This window comes from Tasmannia lanceolata, unplaced genomic scaffold (assembly GCF_043159265.1).
Source record: "Tasmannia lanceolata isolate RefF3 unplaced genomic scaffold, GAP_Taslan_0.1 ptg000037l, whole genome shotgun sequence".
Lineage (NCBI taxonomy): Eukaryota > Viridiplantae > Streptophyta > Magnoliopsida > Canellales > Winteraceae > Tasmannia > Tasmannia lanceolata.
This window is the reverse complement of record NW_027518714.1, coordinates 2,696,793-2,721,785: the sequence shown is the minus strand read 5'-3', so window position 1 is coordinate 2,721,785 and position 24,993 is coordinate 2,696,793. Positions and strand designations below refer to the sequence as shown.

General features: G+C 38.7%; 2 protein-coding genes across 4 annotated transcripts; both read right to left on the bottom strand.

Annotated features, from left to right (window-relative positions):
• Positions 1–4,477: 4,477 nt before the first annotated feature.
• On the bottom strand, positions 4,478–5,308 carry LOC143859951 (subtilisin-like protease SBT2.5). 3 transcript variants are annotated; one of them, XM_077370425.1, is made up of 3 exons: positions 5,148–5,308; positions 4,833–4,980; positions 4,478–4,708 (listed from the first exon to the last, which is right to left on the bottom strand). In XM_077370425.1, exons 1-3 carry the CDS (start codon positions 5,198–5,200, stop codon positions 4,643–4,645), a joined length of 267 nt encoding a protein of 88 aa, XP_077226540.1. In that variant the 5' UTR covers positions 5,201–5,308; the 3' UTR covers positions 4,478–4,642. The 3 variants fall into 3 exon arrangements, with proteins under 3 accessions (XP_077226540.1, XP_077226538.1, XP_077226539.1); XM_077370423.1 differs by having other exon boundaries at positions 5,124–5,302; XM_077370424.1 differs by having other exon boundaries at positions 4,478–4,705; positions 5,124–5,300.
• A 6,485-nt stretch (positions 5,309–11,793) lies between these two features.
• On the bottom strand, positions 11,794–23,827 carry LOC143861746 (Pectin lyase-like superfamily protein). The gene is made up of 5 exons (XM_077372639.1): positions 22,538–23,827; positions 14,297–14,417; positions 13,235–13,409; positions 12,892–12,962; positions 11,794–12,592 (listed from the first exon to the last, which is right to left on the bottom strand). Exons 1-5 carry the CDS (start codon positions 22,865–22,867, stop codon positions 11,958–11,960), a joined length of 1,332 nt encoding a protein of 443 aa, XP_077228754.1. The 5' UTR covers positions 22,868–23,827; the 3' UTR covers positions 11,794–11,957.
• Positions 23,828–24,993: the final 1,166 nt, after the last annotated feature.

Here is a 24,993-nt window from a genome sequence, read left to right as displayed (position 1 = left end):
CATCAATTCTCAAATTGAAATGAAGGAAAGATTAAACATTAAAAAGGTTGCAATAGGTTTGAGAGATCCATTGTCAAGTTGTAAAATGCTCTTGGGAGATGAAGACCAAGGAAGAGAGATGTGGAATGTCAATGGGAACCATTCCACTTTATTCTTGCTAATAGAGATAAGGCCCTACTAAGGCTCAAAGGGGCAACCTCCAATTGACTTAGGTTCCACCTTTGGGAATCAATTGGATATGGTTTCACCACTAATCTCAAGTGTCAAAGATATGAGTCTCCCACTTGGAAACCAGTCAACTACCTTTTTCGACAATTTTGTGGCCTATAAGAAGGAAGCCTCAGTCCATTATTTAGTGAGTCGAGCCAATGAGTGGCGTGTGTAGATTCCAGCGGCGTTGGCTGTTCACTTATGCTCTATTGCTTCAAATCTTGTCATGTAGGGTAGGCGAAATATGTCTTAGGGCACATTGGCACTGCTACGTCATGCTTGGCTATGCGTGGTTTCTTCGTGGCATATGTTGTTTGCTCTCCCTCAAGGACTTCCAACCTTTCCCTGTAGGTTGACCCAGCAGGAGTCTGCCTCATTGGACCGGTTCGAAAACAAAGCTTGTCTCGTGTATATATATGTGGCATGTCATAGAGTATGGTAACACTGATCATTGTTGCGGTTCCTTGTCATGGCTCGCTGTGGAGAGCGGCGCTAGTCCATGACATCCACTGCTCACTCTCCCTCAAGGGCTTCTAGCATGGCCTCTCTGAGGCGCGCTTGAGGTTCTTGGGGAGAGTTGGCAATGTCTGCCATGATTTCATTACGTATAACTACTAGTGCACCATTCAATTCTCTTCTTGATTCAAGGTTAGTATCAACTCTTATTATAGGTTTTTTTTTTCTTCTGTTTTTTCCTTTATGTGTTAAATTTTGAGGTATTGCATGCAAATAGGCGTCTAAACTAGTCTTGTCATTGTCAGCATCATTGTCAGTATCATCAAAGGTAAAAAATAATATTGGCAAAGAGATAAGGGATATATTATTTACTGTGAATTTTCTTATTATTCACATTTTTAGGGAGGGCAGCTTGGCTCATCCAAATTTTACGGAATGGGCTGCTCTCTCCAACTCTAGAAGAGCTGCTAGACTAATTATGCATTCCTTATATTTGCTCTTTGTAAAGGGGTTAAGGGATTATTGTATCTTGTTGGATTAGAGGCAAGGTTCTATGTCCTCTTGTAACTTTTTTTTTTCTTATAATAAAACTTAAGGTTCCACGCCGGATTCCAAGATAGATTCCGGGTGAAAAAAATTACTCTTAGAAAAATTGTGACTTAAAGGTCTCACCATGAACGGGGACACAGACCATTGACCACGTTCATTTAATTGCCATTTACTGGCTATTGATCACACTGCTAGTGTCATCTAGCCATATAACCATCAAGTTATGCAATTTCTTTTTTAAAATAACATAATTGCAATCCCTTCTGGCCTCTTTATATGCCAAAAAATAGCGTCTTATCTGTAAATAAGATTATTAAGTAAACCATTGGGCATTAAGGCCTCTTTGGACTTCATTATTTATATTATTTGCAAAACTATTATAAGCACATTTAGCTACAAAACCACTTGAATATAAGATTGTGATTGTGAAAGGCCCATCAACAAGGGCCTAAAACTAATGAGGCCCTGTTCGTTTGAGATTGTGACTCGTTTGAGATTGTGACAACCGATTGTAAGCCCCAAACCAATTATTGGACTCAACAATGTACTGAGGTAGTCTAACTTTCATCATTAGTTGCATTAAATACAAACTATTCAGAAATGAAAGATGGCAACCTTTATTCTTAATTAGTCATAGAGGCCGTATGGATCAAGGGGGAAAATAGTTTATCTTGTGGCGAAAAAAATTGCTGTATATCCTTACTACATTGGAAATTGAGCACAAAGATAAAGGTACAGTGAGTAACTTATTTGATGAATTTCTTGAGGCAATGTTGCCAAGAATGGGATGAATGGGCTACTGAATGTTAATAAAACTTTAAACAAATGGGGGAATGCTAAACTGAAGGGTGTGCTTAGAAAAACCCAACGGGAAGAGCGGCCCATTGGATCTTTGGGGGGGAGTGTTGAAGTATAAATGGGGTAGAAATGTAGAAATATCATTTCCCTATTTCATTTCCACGGCCAACTTTCAGTTTAAAGAGGGAAAAAAAAATGGGGTAGAAATATCATTTCCCTAATTCATGTTCCATATGTTAGCCCTGTGGCTGTGATGCAACTTGATTGAAGATTGAAGAGTTAAAGTTCCATTGTCTTAATGCTCTCCTACCTTGTATGGTTGAAGTTCAGAAGAGGATTTCATGACTTCCATCAAATCACATGAGCCATTCTATGGAAAAAAAATTCAATGAAAAGGAATCAATGTACAATTATCACACGCAAGCCTAAGGTCTAGTTGGAGCGAGGTACGTTAAAGGGATTTGTGACCGATATCAAATCACATGAACTATTCCGTGTAAGAATGATAGGCCAACGAATCAGTTTCTCTTCATTAATACTTTTAATTTCTTAAAGACTAAATAAAACTGTTTAGGTCAATTTAATAGAGATGCCCACACAAAAAAGAATTCCAAAGAAATTTAGCAAGTAAATAGAATTGGGAGCAAAAAAAACTTATACAATTATTTAAAATAAAGTCAAATTTAGAATCGGCCATTGAAAATCTTTTGCAATTTGATGGATACGATCCAACGGTGTAGATCTTCCACTACTTTTTCCTTCTTTAATTAATCCTTCGGATGAGATTGGATCTCTTTAAGTTGTGCTCGGATGAAGAGTAGTGGAGACCAATGCCTTACTTATAACCAATACCTGTTAGAGTCTCTACCATCATGGATTCTAACGGATATAAGCCATCTTGCTATGGATAGTAAAAACCCATCGTGGGACATAGTAAACGAATTCCTTGCTATGGATAGACCAATGCCTTACATAAACCATCTCTAAGGGCTAGGAAAATGATTGATCTGGGATTAAGTCAGTGAGGTTTAGAAGGTGATTAATGAATTACCATAGTACTAAACAAGTTGACTTGAATGGCAGAAAGTAAAGTCAGTTGATTGAATGAGTGGAGGTGTAAATTTCTAATGACAATGCATATATGAATTTCAACTGAAAATTTTCCACTAGTTTTTTTAGTCTTGAGTGAGTCGGTCGAGTTGACTGGACTCACTTTTGGGTCGAGTCAATTTATGGGATTATTGAAGTATGTACATGACATGTCTTGTACAACTAATTTGAAAAATGAAAAATTCAAGGCCTACCCCATCTCTATCTCTCTCATTGAATTGGAGACTTGGTGATTAGGGTTCCCAAGCAATGCAAGAATAGGGCGAGTGAATGCTCATAAACATGGTGCATGTGAGGACTGTATCCTGTGACCTACATGTCAGCCTTCTTATCCAACTTTGTTGAAAAATGGAACTTCTTCAGACATCCATGTCATAAATCTTGTCTACATTGGCTACTTAAAGGGGTAAAACAAGTTCCATGAAATATATCAAATCAACTGACTTAATAGGCCAACCAAAAAAGAACAGTTTTGTTCCCTAGACTGAGTTTTCTGTGTTTGGTTGGGGCTTCTTTGATCCAAGGTCTCTGAAATATATGGTAAAGTCCAGTGCAATTGCAAGTGTCTGATGGGCCAACTGAGCCTAGTGCAATTACAAGTTTCTCTAATTTAAGCTTAATTAAATAGGGTTGGCTTTTCCTAACCCTAACCCAACCGAAGCCAAAATCAGGTTGAACCTGTCGGGTTGGGTACATTGACAATTTGATCAGACCATCCATCTAGTTTTCAAAGCAATGATCCGATCGTTGTAATCATCAAAACGACTTAATTTTGCACTGTGGCCCATCCACGGTGGTCTTACTAGTTATGCAGTCTACATCAATTATCAACCAAATGCCACATACATGGGAGATCTAGATCAATCCTCATATATACGACATGTTAATTGCAATATCATTTTCCAACGAAAACATGTGAAACTAATGCCTATGATATTAGACGCTCAAGCCCAGTGTGTCCAAATGAGCTAAAATTAGAGACAATACGCGCCTCAAAAGCCCACCATTTTCACGGACGTGTGGGGGTATACAGTATACTTGTCACTTTTGACCTGGTGGGCCGCCACAAAACTCCACGAATGATTCTAAGCCCTTGATCATCATTAAGCATGGGACCCAGCTTGCCTGTAAAGTACTGTTGTGGCCCTTAAAATCAATGGACCAATCTCTCTCTCTCTCTCTCTCTCTCTCTCTCTCTCTCTCATATACAGACCTATTACCATGTACCTTCATCTGGGGACCCAACCACCAACCAGAGCTTCCAAAATCGACACGTTGCAATTCAAAAGATGACCAAGAGAGCGACCCCCACACAAAGTTTCCGACATTTTAACCAACATTTACCACCTTCAAATGTTTAAAAATCCATATAAAGGATCTTTGCTATATCAAATCAAATAAACCAGAAAAAACACAAATAAATCATAAAACATACACTAGAATCATAAAATCCTAGAAATCCAACCATATGAACCTTTTTTCATCTCTCTAATGTGACTCTAACGACCCCATAAATGCATTAACCAAGCTCTTGGTTTTTCTCCACAACTCTCACCTCCTTCACAGATCTAAGAACTTCTGCCTGCTTTAAAATAAAAAAAAACAAACAGATAGAACAATTATTTCATATGTTCAAATCGAGATTTAATTAAGAGGACAGAAAAACTTTGAAATCTCAAGACTCATAATTTAATTAAGAGAGCTTAGACCTGATCATCTGTTATTTCTACCGCGAACCCATCAACAATAACCCAAGAAAATCTCTTCTTATAGCTTCCGGGTTCGAGCACGCTAGATAGCAAATCATCATGTTTGTTGCTAAGATACAGATCAAGCTCATATGCTCCCTGTTTTGTGCTATCATAGACAAAAAACAGTGAAACAATAATGACTTACATTATACCCTTTATAGGGAAATAATACAAAAGAATATGTGAAAAATCTTTAAATGTGGTTGAAATAAATGTAAAAGAAAAGATAAAGATTTAAAATCTACGAACTGATCAGAGCGAAGGCGCTTGTACTCTGGATCAAAGTTCATGAAGACGAAATACAGATGGGTTGCACTAGTTCCCATCACCTTCTTCTCCCTCTTCCTCTTCTTCTCCTTTTCTTTTGGGTGGCCTTGCAAGAGAAACTAAAAAGATCTTGGCTTTAATTTTAATGTGGTTCCTATTTATATATACATATGTGGACAGGAAAGATGAAATGAAGTCAAGAACCCAGCTCTGTTAGATAAAAGATGTAACTTTTTTTTTTCTACTGTCCTTCTTTAACACTTTTATCTGAAAGCTATTAAGTTTCCCCTTTCTCCTTGAATTTTATTTCTATGGTATTTGTCAAATTACCCGAGTACACATACCATTTTAATAATCACATGTCTGGCATTTGGAAGTATGGAGATGACTTTTCTAAGTCCCTTCTAATTAATATCATTAGATGACAGTTAAGTTAATTTTTTTAATAATTTACACAAGTCAAACTAATCTTTATTTTATGGGAAATGATATATTTGGCCCTTTTCTTACGGGGGCCAGCCTCCTCTATTGTATTAATGGCTACCCTTTTACACTACGAGGGGGTGGCCCAATGAAGTTAAGGGGCAAATATATCATTTTCCTGTTCTATTAATTAATGAAAAGGCAGAGATGAAAGGACACAATTGTCCTCGTGAATGAGGATGATCAAGGTCTACTGTCCACATGGCACACGTGTACGGTTATTGAATATGCTCATCGGGGGAGCCGCTTTGATATACGAGATCATGACAAGTATACCTTGCTTCTTTGATAAAATGGCATAGCCCTACGTAGCACACGTTGAAATCTTAGGAGTAATGTTCGGGACGAACTTCATATCATTTTCATTAATTAATTAGAGTTTTTACGTTGAGCATCACACGTGTAGCAAAACAAAGTGCATGGGTCTACATGAATGTACAATCTAAGCCATTCAATTTTTAGGAAACTCCACTCATCGACTGGCTTAGGATCATCCAGTAGCCCAAAATGAATAGTTAAGATCATCCAATCATGTGGCTTGGCTGTTCTTTAATGGCCACACGTGCGTTGCACAGCCGTCTACTTAACTTACGTTATAGTGGTAGGGGGGCCACTGTATAATAGGGGCTCGCTTCGCTTTGAAAGCCTAGCACGTTCTTATGTTTATGGCGTTTCAAGGGTTTTGAAGCATACTGACCTAAGAAGGGCGGGCTAATAGGGTGATTGAACTATTATTATTTTGAATCATCATATCTCGCAAGGGCAGTTTAGACATTTCACTGTTTTGAAAATGGAAAGCCGCGTGTTGTGATAAAAAAATGGGTGTAGGTGGGGGGGACGTAAAGAGCAAAAGAAGGGTTAGAATCTTGACACGGATTTCCAAGCCAGACATGCGGTTTTTGGTTTCACATGATACATTGGAGGGGACCCCCACCTGCCACTTCTGACTACCCTTTATGTGGTGATGCAAATGACTGGCATTTTATGTGAAAAAAAGGACGAGGGTTTTCCTCGAAATTTCACAATCCCAACGTGAGATCAAGCTGGAACTTTACCAACTCTCTCTGACGAACGGACCGCAATGGCGAGTTGGGTACTCAACCCTTTCCTCACCCTATGGTTAGGCTTACGACTCATCCACACCCATCACGTGCACTTCATTTTAGGGTAGCTAAGTTTAGACAAGCTACCAAATGATTGGTGGATGAGAAATAAGAAGAATGCTAAACTGAATGGCACCTTTCCAAAAAAAAAAACAGCAAGGCTTTTTAATGTTTTTTTAATGAAACAAAAGGACTTAAAGTTATCAAAATGCAAGCCAACATGATAGGAACTCACGAATGCAAGAGGCAACAGTTAAACAATAGTCATTCACCAAATGACACTGAGGATGAACAACAACCAGAGTGTAAATGTTGAATAAGAAACTAAAAGGAAACACTCACCATTGAGGATGATCCCATTGCCCTTCTAGCTTCCATATTCATGGGTAAAATTACTAACTAAAAAAATTACAAAAACATAATAACTAGAACATGCATGCTGAATGGTCGATGAGCTCTTCTCCTGATGCGACTGCCCTTTATTTATTTATTTTTTGATGACGTAGGGTGTCCCCACCCCACTTTTTAGAGTGGGACTAATTCCCTCCGGATGCACGCAATCACCCGTAAACCACACGCATCGGGTAAGCCGGGGGGATTTGAACTCTCGTCTCTGAGGAGCATACCCAAGACTTTAAGCAAAATAGTATATAGCTTTTCTTCATAAAACTGCTTGGAACAGTTATTTGCAGCAGTTAGGTAAATTTGAGGAAACATGTCAAAACTACTTAATTTTGTATTTTAAATTCTTATCCTACCAAAAATAACCACCATCATCCTTTTTTTTATAGGGAAGCTGGGATCGAAGCTGTGACCTCAAGGTTGAAATGCAAAGCCTCAGCCATTGAGCTACAGGCCCAACCCCAACTACGATCATCCTTGTCTTTTAAGGAACCATCCCTATTACGTAAAGGGCTACGCCAGCCTAAGGCGAGTTCAGTCTACGGCACTTGGCTTGATTCAAACTCTCTTTCCTTCTCAAGCGGAACAGATTCTTGGCTCATAAAATTCGGTGTAAACCATATGAACAACATTTAAATAAGGCCGAGCCTACTTTAGCAAAAGGAATGCAAACGCTTACCGAATCACATTCATTATTCCTTTAGGCTGCTGATATTGGCTCTACCAAGTTTTAATAATTGCACTAACTCATTTTTTAAATCGATAATGCACTAACTCATCTTGTCTTTTAATATTTAAATGTCAAAGGTTATTACAATTCTCAAAATGTGCTTAGAAGCCAATTAAGAAAGAAATGATCAGCTAAGTTTGTATAATTATATCAAAACATGATAGTGCCAATATTAGCATCCTTCCTTTAATGTCCATGGGGGCACCCTTGTAGCTGGTTTTTGCAAGGTTACTCTTCAATTTAGCATTCCTAAGAAATAAGGTCCACAATAAACTATTTATTTGTTGCATGCAGAGTAGTTTTGTTGGGATAAAAGGCCTTAAGCCGTTGTCTTCACTTCATTGCAATAAGGCCTTTTTGGATGCTCGGTTTCCCTACCATTACGCATGATTTTTAAGTTCATTTTATTTACAAATGGGATACTGAGGCTATTTTCCCCATACCATTCAAAAAATAATAATTTTTTCCCATAGAACAGTTTACCCAAGAAGGAGCATGGACTGGAGAAGAAGAGCTAGTCATGAGACGGATTCAGTAAGGCAAGAAAAGAATGAAAATAAGGAGAGAAAAAAACTCCACTCACAGTATAATTTATTCTTTTTCCTTGTTTTTTATCCAGATATCCCATTCTCCTTATTCATCATGCCCTCTCAAGGATTTGGAAATAAGCTGATTTGGTCCAAATCCAAATCTCAGCAGTTATAGGCCCTGCCGAACGCAAGACTGGGATTTCAATTTTCAATTCCAAATGCAAATAGAAGGGGTATCGAACGTGTTATTTAATGAGCAGGAATTTAGCCACTGTGGGTCCCCCCGTTTGTATAATGTGGGCAATCTACTTACCTGGAGCTGGTTTCTTGAAAACTCCTTATTCATAATTAAATGGCGTTTTTATACGGAGAAGTGTAGCATAAAACAAAATTACAATGGAGCCCACATATTTTGGTGATGAAGACCATTCATTTGTAGGAAAATCTTTTCTACAGGATACATCCAACCCTCCAATTTGTCGTGTAGTATTTAAACCCTTCAAATGCTACACGACAAACAAGTGGAGCGTTTGTTTATCGAAACACGTTGGCGCAGATATCATTTCCCTACTACACATCTAATTGATAGCATTCTGATATCTACCTTACACGTGGCACCAAACTGATCGCATGTACAGTGGTAATTAATTCAGGAATTTCTCCACGCCGTGGGGACGGAATCTTTTAGTGGTCAATCTTCACACGTTGCTTATAGGACAGCTATCCTTGGAAACTTCTTTACCACTAACTCCAACATGAAATTACAAAACTGTCCTCCATATTAGCAATTTCATCATGTGAATTTATAGGTATGGGGACCGTGAGTAGCTAGAAACAAGACGAATGTTTTCGTAATTTCACTGCGAGTTTCTTTTAAATTTTTAATCCGATGGGAATGGTAGTCAACCTCATTCCGTGTACGCTAAGACTACCACGCCCCGCTGACCACTCTCTCCTATAAACAACCTCCCAAGTCCCAAACAACCTGCCCGTGCTGCCCGAACAACCTTCCAAAATCCCAATATATAACATCCCACCATTCCCACCTTCTTTCTATCATCCCATTTTCCGTCACCATGGCTAAAATCGCCGTTACGATCTCCGTTATCTTTTCTCTCTTCCTCATCTCTCACGCCCGTATTCCGTTCACTCAACCCGACGAGCAGATCGATGTCACCACGATACCAGAAAATAGCCAAAACCCTCTCCTTCTCCCCAGCGAGAAGCCCAAAACTGACACAATGGCCTTGACCGATCTCTCGACTATGGAACCTGATTCCAGCACCGACGGTACCTCGGTCGTCAGGATCTTCCGTCCGGTTAACCGCCACTTCGGACACATGCCAGGGAAACGGCCGTTCGGATTCCGTTTCCCTCACCGTTGCCACCACCACCACCGCCACGTCAGCAGGCCACACATTCCCTATGGAGATGACATGATCCAGGACCAAGCATTCAACGCCCACATGCATCGGTTTCCGGTGGCGGGATTCGGTTTTCCCCGCGAAAAGCACCAAGTTGAGGAGAAGATGGAGAGGGAGGATCGCCGTCCATTTTTCAGGGCGAGGGTATTTCGGATGAACGGTGGATCTTTGAAAGATGAAGATGTGGTGGAGATGCCATTATTTTTCCAGACGGAGAGGGAAGACGGTGAGAGGGCGGGGAAGGGATTCGGATTTTCGAGCGAGAGGAAACGATTTCCGGTAAGGGATGTGGGGATGAAGGGTGGAGATTTGAAAGAGGAGGTGAGGGGGAATATGGCTGAATTCGAGGAAAGGGAGGATGAGGAAGAGAGGAGGGAAGGTGGTTTCATGAAGTGGTTTCAGGACTTGGTAAACCACCTTTGAAGCTAGATTATTTTGCGGTTTATGGTTTTATAGTCTACGTAGGGATGACCCCATGTGAACTGCCCTTCTTTTTTCTACTTTTGATTTTCGTGGTCTGTACTCTGTGATATATTCTGGCGTATATTTTTAGAATAAATATGTGAAAAATATACATTTTTTCATATATTATATGATATGATGTCTATGTATGTTAATGTTATGTATTTGTCTGAATCGATTAGAGAGAGAATAGGTTTAGGGTTTTAGGTTGATCCGAATCGTCAAGGACCTCCCTGGGGTCCAAAAAATATTCTAATAATCATCAGATCATAACCAAGGTTTAAAATTTCGGTTTCGGTACCGGTTTTGGACCTTGAAATTTTGAAATTTTGGTCGTACAAAACCCGAAACTAATATTTTATTCAATATTAAATTTCGGTAGAAATTTAGGTGAAATATTAAATTAATATTAAAAAACAGATTTTTTGGGGCAAATTTCGGAAAAAAACAGAAATTTCGACCTAAATAAATGACCGTTTCGGTGTCGGTCTCCACCGAAATCCGAAATTATACATGATCATAACATCCATTGAGTCATTGAAAAATAGATGGTAAAAAACTATACATGAACAGAGCCCACACTCAACAATAGGAAGTCCGGATTTTAAATCTTTAAATTAAGGAGTTGATTTCTCCTCCATCTCAACTAAGCGTGCCACCTGAAATCAGCCCATTCACTTGGCTGAGATTAGTCAAACTGAAAAATAATTTAGTCTCGGTCAGGCCATTCAAGGAAAAGTGAAGGTGCTGAATTCGGGCAACCCACTCAGTTGCAGTTGCCGCTGAGTTAAAACAACCTCTAAATTAAATGAGTGGGAGGAAGTTTGAGATATGAAATGAACTGTTCAGAACAATCAAAGGAGGGGTCGAGTATATCGTATGGGACCATGGGAGTGCTCATGGTACTACTACAATGAGGTGGTCGTGCTTTGTTAGAATAGATAAGCTGATAAGATCTGACCGTTGGATCATCAAGATGTTCGATAAAGCCTGAGCCCCCCCCAAGTGATGAGCCCCTTGAGGCCCTGGTACATCTCTTGAGGTCCATCTTAGATTCATGAATTGTTTCCCTACTCTGTTCTAATATAAATTGGGTCACATATGGCAAAATGGGAGGCGTCTACACGGCTGAGTTTTTGCTTTTTCGTAAACAGAGAGGCAAGACTTCATATCCCTCTGTCTGTTTGTGCTGGTCTTGCACGCACCCTCAACAACTTTGCTTATCAGTGTTTGTTTGTGATCATTAAATGATCAATTTATCATCAATTATACATGCTGGGATTCACATTATTGGGATTGCTAATAACATTATGATCGATTGTCTTTTATCTTACATGGGTAAAAAAAACATGCAACATGCAACAGCCAGCCGCAAAATGCCTTTCTGCGATGGTCCCTAGCAAATCCCCCCAAAAAATATTTATTCTCCAATCAATCATGCCAACGTGGATTAATTTATCCCCACTCCCTTGTTTTGATGATGGCACTCCAGTCTTAAAGCAATCGGGATGGTTGATGAGTTGATCAAATAAGGAGCGCCATTATAATAAAAAAAACAAGTGGATATAACATTTTACCTATAATTTCTTTCCAGTTTTCTGCATAACTCAAAAGATTTTATTTCAAATGGAACAAAAGAAACTTGACCTTGTTGTAGAAATGAATTCAAGATATACCAGATCTCAGGAAGATACCGAACAAAAACCAGTCCCATGGGTGCTGGTAAGTTCAGGGCATGGTGATGGGCTCACTCGAAGGGCAGCACCGGTGATATCCCCGCATTTCCATGGAATCCCTGAACTAACACCTCCAAAATTAATGTTGGAGAGGCAAATCCTAGTAAAAGGCGAGTTCTTCAGGCCTTGCATCGACCCAGCCTGCTGAACATTCGATCCCCAAATATTCTTCAACACGACTCCATCAACAATTGGAAGCGCATTTGGATTGAACTTGTTGTCTGGATGGTCACCAACATCGCCCGCTATCCTTATTCCCTTGCGAGCATTATCCATATAAATGTCGGTCACTGTTATGTTCCTTATAATTCCTCCCCTTCCTATGTTTGTCTTAAGGTGAATTCCTATGCCGACATTGGAGAGGCTCACATTCTCGACCAAGACGTTCTCTATTCCACCGGAGGTTTCACTCCCTATTGCAATCCCGGCAAATGAGGTGGAGCCTCTCAACCGCCGAATTGTGATACCATAGCTTGGACGGTTATAGGCGATGCCATACTCATCCCAGCCACTCTTCACGGCCACCAGATCGTCCCCTGTTGCAATGTAACAATCCTCTATGCAGACATTCAGGCTGGAATCTGCATCATAAATGAATACATGGCAATGAACTCATAAGCCCAAAAGATCCCTCTGTTAATAACATGAGCACCAATATAGGCCACTTGGGTTTATAAGCCAAGAATACAAACATATTATGGTCGGAGAAAGATCTCCATTTGAAGATTGGTAGCTAATATTGGTTTGAATTTGAAGTTTTTGATTGATTCGATAGGGCCAAATGCAAACTGGAGCATGTCGATAATTGACTTGAGGAGTTTTAAACAGTGCTTTTAACTACTGTAAGTGGTAAGGGAGTATCAGTTTAGTTATTACGTACCTGGATCAATTCCATCTGTGTTGGGAGAGTCGTATGGTGCCAAAATCGTGACGTATCTTATTACAACGTTGCTACAGACAAGAAATAACAATGGTAGACACATTATTTTGGTAGTCTCAATCAGTTTCTCATTCACTCTTCTGAGTTGAGCTGATCTCCAAGTTGAGTCAGTTTTTGAAATTTGCAGCAAACAAAATGGCTATTTCGAAAAGAAATTTGGTTTGGTTTACAGGTGAATGCGTGCATTCATAGGCATTAGTCCCACCCTAAAATGCGGTGGGGATACCCTATGTCATCAAAAAAAAGAAATTCGGTAAAATTCAAAGCTTAGTTTGACTTGTACCTGCAATAAACAGGGTGAATGTTCCAAAAAGGAGAGTTTCGGAAGACCACGTTGGAAATTATTATATCTCTAGAATGCATGAGCTCAATAAGATTTGGTCTGGTGAATTGGAGGGATCCTTGCCTCCACATGTTCCACCAAACATCGCCTTGGCCATCAATTGTCCCATTCTCACCTGTGAAACCACATATTTTTGCTCAAATAACATGCATAAAAAACTTACATGCAATACATAAAAGTGAACACACAAATATCCATGGATATGTACAGTTACATAATACAGAGCAAGCACAAGCCGGCACACAGACAGACAAACTGCAGTCATATATTAAGTCCCTGTTTGTTTTGGATGTTGAGAACTGAATGTGAAGTCAAAACCGATTATTGGACTCAAAACTACTTTTAATACTGAGTCCAATAATCAGTTTTGGACTCACAATCTGTTCTCAAAATCCAAAACAAACAGGGCCTAAATATTAATATTGAATAAGTATTTTGGCACCAGAAGACACAATTCGCAATAATGATTAATCGTGATATTAACAGACCAACTTTGAAACTATTGGCAGCACATAAAGTTCGGGATTATGATGAAAAAGGAAAATAGGAAACGTATACACATTAGAAATTGAAAACGAGAACAAGCCTCACATTTTATAATGCTTCCGAACTTTGAAACTTATTTTCTCAGAGCAGACTAACAGAATAAGTCTCACAGCAAAATATAAATGTCAGAAGTAGGCATGAATTGCCCATAGCTTCTCGTGTCAGGTTTCCCATATCATCGTCTTCATTTATAAATTAAAGAAATTTTGATGTTTCTCTGTGAACAAAAATATCCAGGCTAAACTCATTGTATATTCTTTTCATTGTTTACAAGCTTTAAGCTCCATCTCTACCATTTTGTCAGGGAATATAGTTCACATATTCTGTTTTATATTTCCAGAAAGATGAGTGAAAATGTAATGCAGACAAAAACGCACGAACAAGTCGGACTCAAAATGCTACTTTATTAAACATTCATGTAAGAACACAAATGAGCCATAGAAGTTTAGACCACACCTGTTATTATCACGTCATGAATGCCATCTCCATGAATAAAACTCATATACCTCCCACCTGGTCTCTCTCTCCCCCTTCCATAAGATGGCAAAGGTGCAATCAAGGGCCAGCTTGACGTATCCTGGATCATCCAAGAGAGAAAGCCAATACAACTAAAGCATCAATTAGGAAAATCGATCTAACATCTACAACATGAATCAGAAACAGATGAAGGAACGCAAAAATGTTTCTATCTACGGTTAAGTCCTCTGTGCAGATAAGGAATGCACAGAAATCAATTTTTACCACTCACACTGATCCATGGTCGAACCTGTTGGGGAACCGAGAACCCAATACACGTTTGAGACAGAAAAACTAATTGAACAGTGGCACACTATGAGTCATTGCTCTGATACCAATTGATGCCGAGTAGTATAAGGGGAATGGTATTCAGGTGTGAATGTGTTACGTATCTGCCGAATATCTTGGAGTATTGAACCGTTATCATTTCAAATTCAGTAGAAATAGCAAAATAAGTTAGAACGTATCTTTTCCTTTTTATTTGGCAATCAGTTAGTGCATATTAGTCTTCTTTTTTATATTGGGTAGGCTGTTAGCTTTTAGCTATTTTTATGCGATGTAATCTGTAGTTGCAGAACTCTATTTAAAGAGTTGAGAAAATAACGCAGGGGAGAACGATTATTACCCTCAACATTCTGTGTTGTTATTCGAGGCAAGGGTTTCCTCGAACTAACCCACTCTATCTCCTTATTCCTTGATGTTTTTTACTCTGTTTTTTGTGTTTTCACAATAGGGAAGGAAAAGGCCACCGTATCAGTACCAAAGTGGTATCAAAGCCTGGCACTGGAACAACGAGTGGAGCTGATTGAAAATAAATTGGCATCACTCGCAACTGGGCAAGACGAGATTATGAATCGCATGAATGAGTTGTTTAATCAACTCACCATGCGGGTGGATAGCCTTGCCAATCATTCCATCAACTGTGAGGAGGCAGAAAACTCAACAGCGGCACCAAGGGGCAACGGGGGGCGCAATGGCGGCAATCTACAGAACAACTCGTACGCGCCCAACAAGGTGAGGCTGGACTTTCCTCGCTTTAATGGCAATGAAGACCCTACCAGTTGGTTATGCAGGGTTGAGCAATTTTTCAATTTATATGACACACCGGCGGTGGAACATGTTGCTGTTGCGTCATTCCATCTTGAAGATGAGGCACAACTTTGGTACCAGATTCTCAAGCAAGAGAGGGCGTTCATCACTTGGGATGATTTCAAGGAAGGGCTCCATGCACGATATGGTCTAAATCAGTTTCATGACTCCTTTGGAGAGCTGACCAAATTACAACAAACAGGATCTGTACGAGAATATCAAACCAAGTTTGAGAAATTGCTTGCACAGGTTGGGGCCTTGCCTCAAACCCGACAGGTCAGTTGCTTTATCAGTGGGTTAGCAGACTCCATTCGAGTTGATGTGAAGGCCAACCAACCCACTTCATTGTCTTCAGCCATTGGGTTGGCACGCTTGTATGAAGGACGCAACGATGCTCAACATAAGACAGTGACTTTGACTCCTTATAACGGTACATCTCCGCCGCACACTGCAACATCTACGACTTCCATAATTAAAAAAATGACTCCCGAGGAGGTTGAAGAAAGGAGAAGAAAATGACTGTTTTAGATGCAATGAGAAGTATAGCCCGGGACATCGCTGTAAGAGGCTCTTTCTTATTCAGGCTTGTCAAGGAGAAAGTGAAGATAATGTTGAGATGGAGATCGAGAATGATGGTGCTTATGGATAGTCTGTTTCATTGGCAAGGGCTTTCGCCGGCAGGGGCAATTTCCAAAATTTGCCCTTGAGGACAAGGGCCATTTTAAGGGGAGGGAGTTGTTACTTATCTGCCAAATATCTTGGAGTATTGAACCGTTATCATTTCAAATTCAGTAGAAATAGCAAAATAAGTTAGAACTTACCTTTTCCTTTTTATTTGGCAATCAGTTAGTGTGTATATATTAGTCTTCTTTTTTTCTATTGGGGGTAGGCTGTTAGCTTTTAGCTATTTTTATGGGATGTAATCAGTAGTTGCAGAACTCTATTTAAAGAGTTGAGAAAATAATGCAGGGCAGAACGATTATTACCCTCAACATTCTGTGTTGTTATTGGAGGCAAGGGTTTGCTCAAACTAACCCACTCTATCTCCTTATTCCTTGATGCTTTTTACTCTGTTTTTTGTGTTTTCACAATAGGGAAGGAAAAGGCCACCGTATCTGTACCAGAATGTACACGACTCCAACAGTCCGAGCACTTGAGTAGATTGGGTAGGCAGCAAAACTGTCACTTAAAAGACTTCGACTCTGGTGACTCATAATTAAAGGACCTCACAGATTTTATGGGATCATCCAATTACAGTTCAAAGAGGTGATGTCTTCAATTAAAGCAGCTCAGAATGCCTTAAATAGTTTATGCCTATTCCCAACGAGAAAAGCATCCTTCATGGAGTTCAATATCAAATAAAATGTAGGGAAAAATACAGATACACCCCCTCAACTTTATGAGATTTTCAACTATAACCCTGACTTTTAAAAGTCACCAACTACACCCCTTGAGGTTTCAATTTGTATAAGGTAGACCCCCTTAGTTGACGGTTTGTCCATAGATCAAAGGGTTAGGATGATCCTATGGAGCTGATTTTTTGGGCAAACCCTATCTATGTCATGGCCCATCAAATGAACGCTTTAGATCATCCAAACAATGTGGGCCCAGCATGTTTCTGGTAATGTTTGGATTCGGGTATGGGGTTTGGAAGGGGTATGGGGTCTTCATTAGCAATGATAGTGTTTTAAAAGAGGGGGTCTACCTTATACAAATTGAAACCACAAGGGGTGTAGTTGGTGACTTTTAAAAGTCAGGGTTAGATTTGAAAATGTCATAAAGTTGAGGGGGAATAACTGTATTTTTCCTAAAATGTAATACTGCTATCATAGAAATTCAGTCCTAAACATGCACAGTTCCAGTACTCTTGTAATAGCCGATTTCAACTCAAAACCATGGAACTTTTGGAACCTTAAACTAAGGTCGAATTATGACTTTAGTTGACTGGGAATTGCAAGCCACTTTATTGAGCTTGCATGATCCAAAGCCACTTCTCAACATTTTTTGTCAACGGCCTAATAGGGCACGGCTCAGAACTTTAATTCACTTGCAAACATGCACTTAAACAAGTGTTTGCAAGCCAACATTAACATGCCGAGGTACCATGTTCAACCATCAGAGGAAAAATAACAAGGCCAATTCATCACCACTATGCTTTCCAAATCTGAACTGAGAGACAAATTCCTCTTGGAATGGATTTCAATTTTCAACTCAACAAAGGAAGTTCGTAGGTTTGCTACAAGCAAGGTGAATTGAATTTCCTTCAGGGAGTTGGATCTGGTCTGGAATGAGACCACCTTCCAAAGCAGATCCTTGAGAAATTCACAAGATTCAACTATGATTCAGCAGCGTTCTTCAAGGGATGACGACTTTTGTATGTCCGAAACTGCCTTAAATTTAGCAATGAGTTCCCTAATTTCAACTTAGGATCTGTGGAATTGTCATAAGTCTTTACCAACACACAGGGAGCCATAAAGCTGATCTTCTTGTATGTTCAACTCACAAGAAGAGTAAAACAGGAGTCTGCTCTTGATGATTTCCACAAATATACTTCAAGCCACAGATCTCATCGATTCAGTCATGAATTCAGCCACAATTTCTCAGAGATTTAAGAATTATAACAGAGAAGCGAAAGATAAGTTACAAAGATCGAAATCGAAATCCCACTGATTTTCAACATAAACTTCTTGAAATCCTTATCATTCCAAGAGCTTCGTGCATTCAACACAGATTCTTGCTCCTTGAATTCTTCTTTGAATGTATGATGGCAATACTTCAGCTACGCAAGGGGATGTTTAGCTACTTTGAAGATCCATGATAATCCTTGCTACATGAGGTTGAGAACCTGAATATCATGAGAAGAACTTGAAGAAATCAAGCTCCTACGACTCTCTCTAGCTTGAACGAAATTTCCAAAGAGGGGGATTTCCCTTCAAAAACCACTAACTCCATTTCTTACAATTTCAAAATACAGTGTAAGGGCCAACTAAGATGCACAAGAGGCAATTCCTACTCCTAATCAAACTAGGATGGGCCCACTCCACATAAGTAAAAACAAAACGCCAATAAAACTAACAATGATCCAATGTTTGTCTTGGAATGTATGGAAAGATAAGTGTCAGATTTGAGGTGTCCAATATGTATTGGAAATCCAATGTTTCAAGCCATGGACATCTGCTCTACTAGAATAGGAAAAAATAAGGTGATTATTGACATGCGACATGGGATTTTGGATTTGTGCCACGTATCAACTCAAAACTTGGATCATTTTCCTCCAATTTCGGATTTTGTGCTGCATATCTATTACTTATATATAAAGCTGGATGTGGTACGCTGAGGGTGTGCCACGTGGCACCCCCTCTACAAACCGCATCCAGCCCTTTTTTTTTTAACGCAAAAAACCCAAACCGTCCTTTTTTATTAAAACGCAAAATACCCAAACTGTCCTTTTTTTTTAACGCCAAAAACCCAAACCGTGGTGCTGTGGTGCTGCCACGTGGCACCTCCTCTATAACCGGATTTTTTAAGAAATTTTTTTTTGTAGGAATTTGCTACCCACCGTCGCCGAGGCTACAAATCGCCTGTGCTTACTTCGAGGTGCAAAGATTGGCAGAATACTAAGTTTAAAATAAAAAATTACGGACAAATGGAAGCAAAGTTGAAAAATTACGGAAAAAATACCAAAACAAAGTAGTAAAATATGACAATTACGGAAAAAAAACTACAAATAAAATCTACACGCATTCCAAGATATATCTTTCAATCATATGTCCTATTTATTAAATTAATATTAATAAATATGTAAACCGCATTCCAATCACCATTCAACATAAATGTCTATACCGATGCGAATAGGTAGCTTTCATTTTATCAAACATTACGTCTTTCCAGAAATGCCTCTTCCCCTCCACCAAATTAAATACATTTCAGCAATGCATCCTTCTATTCCAACTTCAATATTCCAATCTAGAAACTTCAATATTCCAATCTATAGTCCTCCACACCATCTTCTCCTTGCCTCTGCTCTTCGTCAATCCCATATCTGTTTCTTCTAATTTATTTTGCTTCGGATCCAAGATTATTATCAGACACAGGTACTCTTTTATTGTGCTAATTTATGTGCTATTATTTTACAACTCTTTTATTATTTTTTGAGAAAAGAGAAACAACAACCAGCCATTATTTCCCCCATTTTGGCTGGGCTTTGTTTCCCGTAACAAATATATAATTTTTAGTATATAGTGTTAGTGGAAACGTGCCAGAGATTCTTGAAGCCTAAATGGGTATTTTTAGGAAGGAAAAATGGAAAATGATTATATACACCCACCTTTTGCAGCATTTTTGCAATTATTGTTTGGATTTTTCTGAAATATCATTTTCACGAAAAGACAATTAAAAGGAGTGCAATTATCATTTTTTAGGTGTGTGTCGCTGGTTAGGTGGGTTCCACTGTAGAGATTGCATATATCAATTGGATCTAAAAATAATAAATAGGGTTTTGCTAGCGTCAATCGCGGAAGGCATTTCGCGGATGGTATGTTGCATGTGAGAGCAGCCACGTCAGATGAATAAATGAATGAAGACAAAATCTGTTCAAAAGTGAGCCTGTGTGGTTGAAAGAGCAAACAGAGGAAAAGACCTATACTGGGGCGTTTGTATCTAAGAAAAAGAAATTTTTCCAAGGAAAAAACATTCCATGAAATACAAAGTATATGGTCTAGGGCGTTTGCAATATTCCTTTAAAAAAAAAAAAGATTTTGTAAAACAAAATCTCATAATTTTCTCTATATCCAAACAGCCTGTCATAAATGATAGAAATCTGTGAAGAAAAAGTCTTCTGAATAAATGATGGGTCCCATTATCTTTTTGTCAATTATACACCGAAAACTGAAATTTCGGTTTGGTAATTTGGTTCGAAATTTCGGCTGAAATTTTGTAACACTTTTTTTTTTAATAAATAATGGCATTTAATCGAAATTTTGGACCGAAATTACCGAAATTTCGTAAAATGGCGAAAAATGAAATTTCGGTTTCAGTCCCCACCGAAATCCGTCGAAATTTAAAACCATGGTTTTAAGCTTAGGCCCTGTTTGATTGCAAGAAAAACTTTTCTGGTGGATTTTTTTCCCTCATAAATGTTTTTTTCTTTACACAATTTAGATGAAAATGATAAGTTAGGTCAATTTGGGCGGATATCAGCGAAAATTGAAGCTCAGTCTACATAAAAATTGAATTGTTTTGGTTCAAGTGATCTTTTTTACAGACATTTTTTTCCTTTCCAAACTTTTTCAAAAATCGATGGGCTTTTAATGTTTATCATTTTTCTAGTTTTCGTAAGCTAAGCATGCTTGATCTAGGCAATATGTCTTAGACTGGTTTCTGTCTTTTATTAGTTTTGTAGTTTATGATAGATGAAAAATTATTTACTTTGGGGCTGTGTGTTTAGTAGGCTGGCATCGGTAAACTAACAGTAAGGGTTCACGAGATGTAGACAACTGAAGAAGGAAAGTTGTTGTTTGAATCCTTGGGGACACATGCTATAGAAATAGCTTCTTCATACATTTGGTTGTTTTTTACTGAGTTTGGTTTGATTTATTGTGTGCAAAAGGCTTCCAGGTTGATTAGTAGAGAACCTTAAATGGTGGACGAACTATGTGCAAACCTATGTATACGATGAAATCTTATATTTTTTCTTTTTTAATATTTAAGGGCCATTGTGCGTATCAAACTCTTTGTATTTACATTAGCAAAGGGTGGTTTTTTCTCTTAATTTTTTTGGTCTTCTTTGTTGAAGATGGGTTTTTACATTACTTGAGAATGCATTTTCTTTTAATGTTCATTGCTTGCTCATGCTTACGTCTCTCCTACAAGATGCATCTTTGCATCTCATCCATTTGATTCCATCCAATATAGATATCCTGTTTTGTTCTTAGTAAACTTTCAGTATCTCATGAGATTCTTCAACTCATATGTTTGTTTAATAAGGGATTGTGTAAATCTAATGTAGGATGTTTCATTAGCCATTGGGTTAGCCTATACGTGGTTATAATTTGGGAAGATAAGTACAAAATAATGGTAATATGATTTGCATTTATTTAGCCGGGATAGGATTCTTACTAAAGTTTGGTCTCTCCTAGCAACTTCTACATCATTGGGATTTTGGGCTTCCTACACCTCTTAACTTATTTTCTTTCTGTACCTAAAAGCCATTTTCCATATCTATGACTTATCTTAGTGGCTGTTTGATTTTGTTTTCTATATCTATGACTTATCATATGTTTCATATTTTTATGTTTTTTTTACAGATTTTTTTACACAACTTGCATTTCCAAATTTCATCTTTTTGAGAAAAATATTTCAAGATCATAATTTTTTCTTCACGCCATGCATCGCACGGGTCTGCAACTAGTAAAACTCAAAACTTGGATCATTTCCCTCTGAAATTGGATGAGGTTGCAGATATCCTGATCATTCCAAGTGTAATACAAGAAAAGATTTGATCTTCACATTAAGTATACTTCTTAACTTTTCGGAACTGACTGTAACATCCAGTGTTGCTCAAGATGAGCAAATCAGAACTTGGCAAAATACTCTTAAAACAAAATATTTTTTTAGGTAAGTTTGGGTTTAACATCCGACCTGAAGGTTGAACAACAAAGCCCTGTTTTCCTTCCCAGTTAGTGGAGATAAGGATTTATTGATCAATGTACAACACCCCATTTGTAGCAAAATTACTGCAGGCTAATTTCTTGCATTCAGCGTTTCACAGAGCAAAGGGAAGGGCAGATTTCTAAAGGGATTGACCCATCAACTACTTCAATTTGCCAAAACATCCCTAAGAAAATTGCCCTAGATATCCAATAAAACGTTTACAAGCTGACAAGTTCGACCTCAAAAAATAAATAAAGACGAGTATTTTTGTAAAGTTGCATGGGATTTTCACCAACTCGAAAAGATTCAATGTTGTTCCAGTCAATTGGTAAAGCACTGATGTTGTTATGGCAATTCAAGTCCCAACAAACTACTGAAACCAGAGGTAGAAGAAAGGAAGAAAAAAAAAATCAGAGATGGGAGTTTGAGAAAATAAAATACCTGAGTAGCTCTGATAACAGCGTCCTTGGCCAAGTACAAGGTCATGTGGCTAGTAAGATTAAAGCTCCCCGTAAGCCAAATTCCCGGCGGGATGTAGAGGAGCGTACCGCCTTTCCTACTTAAATGTTCAATCCGATATATCGCTTCCCGAAATGCATACGTATTCAACGTTCGGCCATCTCCAACCCCTCCGAAATCGCTTATCGAGATAACATCAGGCCGATTTCTCATCCGTACTGTCCCGGCGCATGTTATCTCAGCCGACATGCAATTGAGTAAAGGCGAAAACGCCCAGAAGCAGAGGAAAAGTGCCACCAAAAAACGAGTCATTTTTGTTTCACAAAGAAAAATGAGAACTCAACAGATCTTGAATATATGTAAGGTCCGAGAAGAGCTTTGATGGAAAAAAAAAAACGATGATTTGTTAGGGTTTGATTATGCGGAAGATGAAAACAGTGAAGAGAACCAGGAAAACATTGAGATCTGTAATGACAGTTATTTACAGTGATTCTTTTAGCAGATCAAGTACAAGTTGAAAAGGTTGCCTGTAGATAAACGGTAGATCTGAATATCCTGAGAGAGGAGAGCTCAAAAATTATCTTTAATGGCGGAAAATAGTGCAAAAAGTAACCAGAACCCTAGATTTCATGAAGGACTCCAGCAACTTCAGCAGAACCAGAGAATTTTCAGAAGAAAACTCCAAAAGTGATATTTATTAGGGTTTTGATATCACTCCAAAAGTGATATTTAGAGTTTTTCAGCATGCACACCCAAACAGAACGCTCCAAAGCGATATTTAGGGTTTTGATTTGCAAGAAAACTCCAAATGTGATTTCCTCGGTGAAAAGCTGAGAAACTTCACCAGAATCAGAAGTTTTTTCAGAGATCCGAAAATATCCGAGGGGGTAACGTCCAACAGAGTTCCAAATCGTTGAAAAGAAACCCTAAAATAGGTTCACAGTTGGAGAGTCCACAAAAGCGCCAAGGAGAAAACTACAAGGAATTCTTCAACAGAAGGCCGTTAATGGCGAATAAAAGAGATAAGAAAAAATGAAACCTAACAGAAGATGTCGATGACCTACAAGTAGTTCAACAAGAAAACTCCAGAGGAAGATAATTAAATAAACAAAGAAAGAAAAAGGAAAGAATTGATTGGAGAAAATGCTGTGAGACTTGCGAACGGAGCGATTGTCTTCGAGGGTTCACTAAGCAGAGACAAGGAGAATGATGGGAATTCCTCATCCTTTTATTTTTCTTTCTAAAAAAACTAACCTACCAGACAGTGGTCGTAGAGTCTCTGGATTTTCTTTACTTTTTCTTTTTCTTTTTTATTATATGGACCGATCATAAATGCGCACCAACTATTGGATAATTCGCGCCCCTGTCACTGCATAGGAGTGTATGTGGCAGGACTTTAACGCTTTTTAACGTCAATTCACGTGACACAGGGGTGCGAATTCATCATCGCCGTATTATATTTATGAAAGGTGTCGCTGTCTGTGCTCTAGAGAGTGATCATACAGCTGGATTCCAACGCCGACACTAACGCCGCGAAAGACCAAATTGCCCTTTGGTTTAAGTGCCACGGGATTCCCAGTAGACCGTTACATTGCAAAAACCTTTTTTTTGGGCAATGATATATGCATCTCCTTTGATTTCCCTGGCTCTGCCCTGTCCAGTGAGAAAAGAGGACACATAAACAAGGTTTTAAATTTCGGTTTCGGCTATAAAGTCGGTCCTAACCGAAACTGAAATTTCAGTCGAAACCTCAAAATTTTGGTCGAAATTCGGTAGAACCTGACGAAATGTTGGATTTTTCTTTCAGCTGAAATTCTGTAAAGAAAAAATAAATATAATATTTTATTGAAATTTCGACGGCAATTGATGAAATTTGTTACGTTTCAGGGATTTTGGTTTCGGAACATTTCGATTTCGGTGTTGACAAATCCGAAATTTCAGATTTCAGTTGAAATTTAAAACCTTGCCTGTAAATAGATAGAAGTAGGGTTAGGCTCCACATGGAGGTATGTTCTGGAAATGATTTTTTTTTTTTCAAATTACCTTCAATTATAGATAGATTTCCCTCTGAATAGGCCATAACCATGTTATCTAAGGCTGCAACAGGGTCGGGTTGGGTCGGGTCAAAACCCTAGTCCAACCCTGGAACCCATTATCTCGGCTCTGACCTTGAGTCAGGGCCGAAAAACCTCAACCCATTGCCCGCCCTACAGGGCTCAGTGCTGGCCCTGGCCCGCCCTGATTGGCCCTATTTGGGCAGGGCCGGCCCTAATTGACCCTAGTGCAAATACTTGTTAAGAGTGCAAAAAATAAAGCAACCACTTATCATATAGAACAAAATGATCAATAAATAAAGAAAAGGAACAAAATAAGACAATATGAATTCAACAACATGACGGGTAACAGAGACAATTAATAATAATAATCTAAAGAAACAT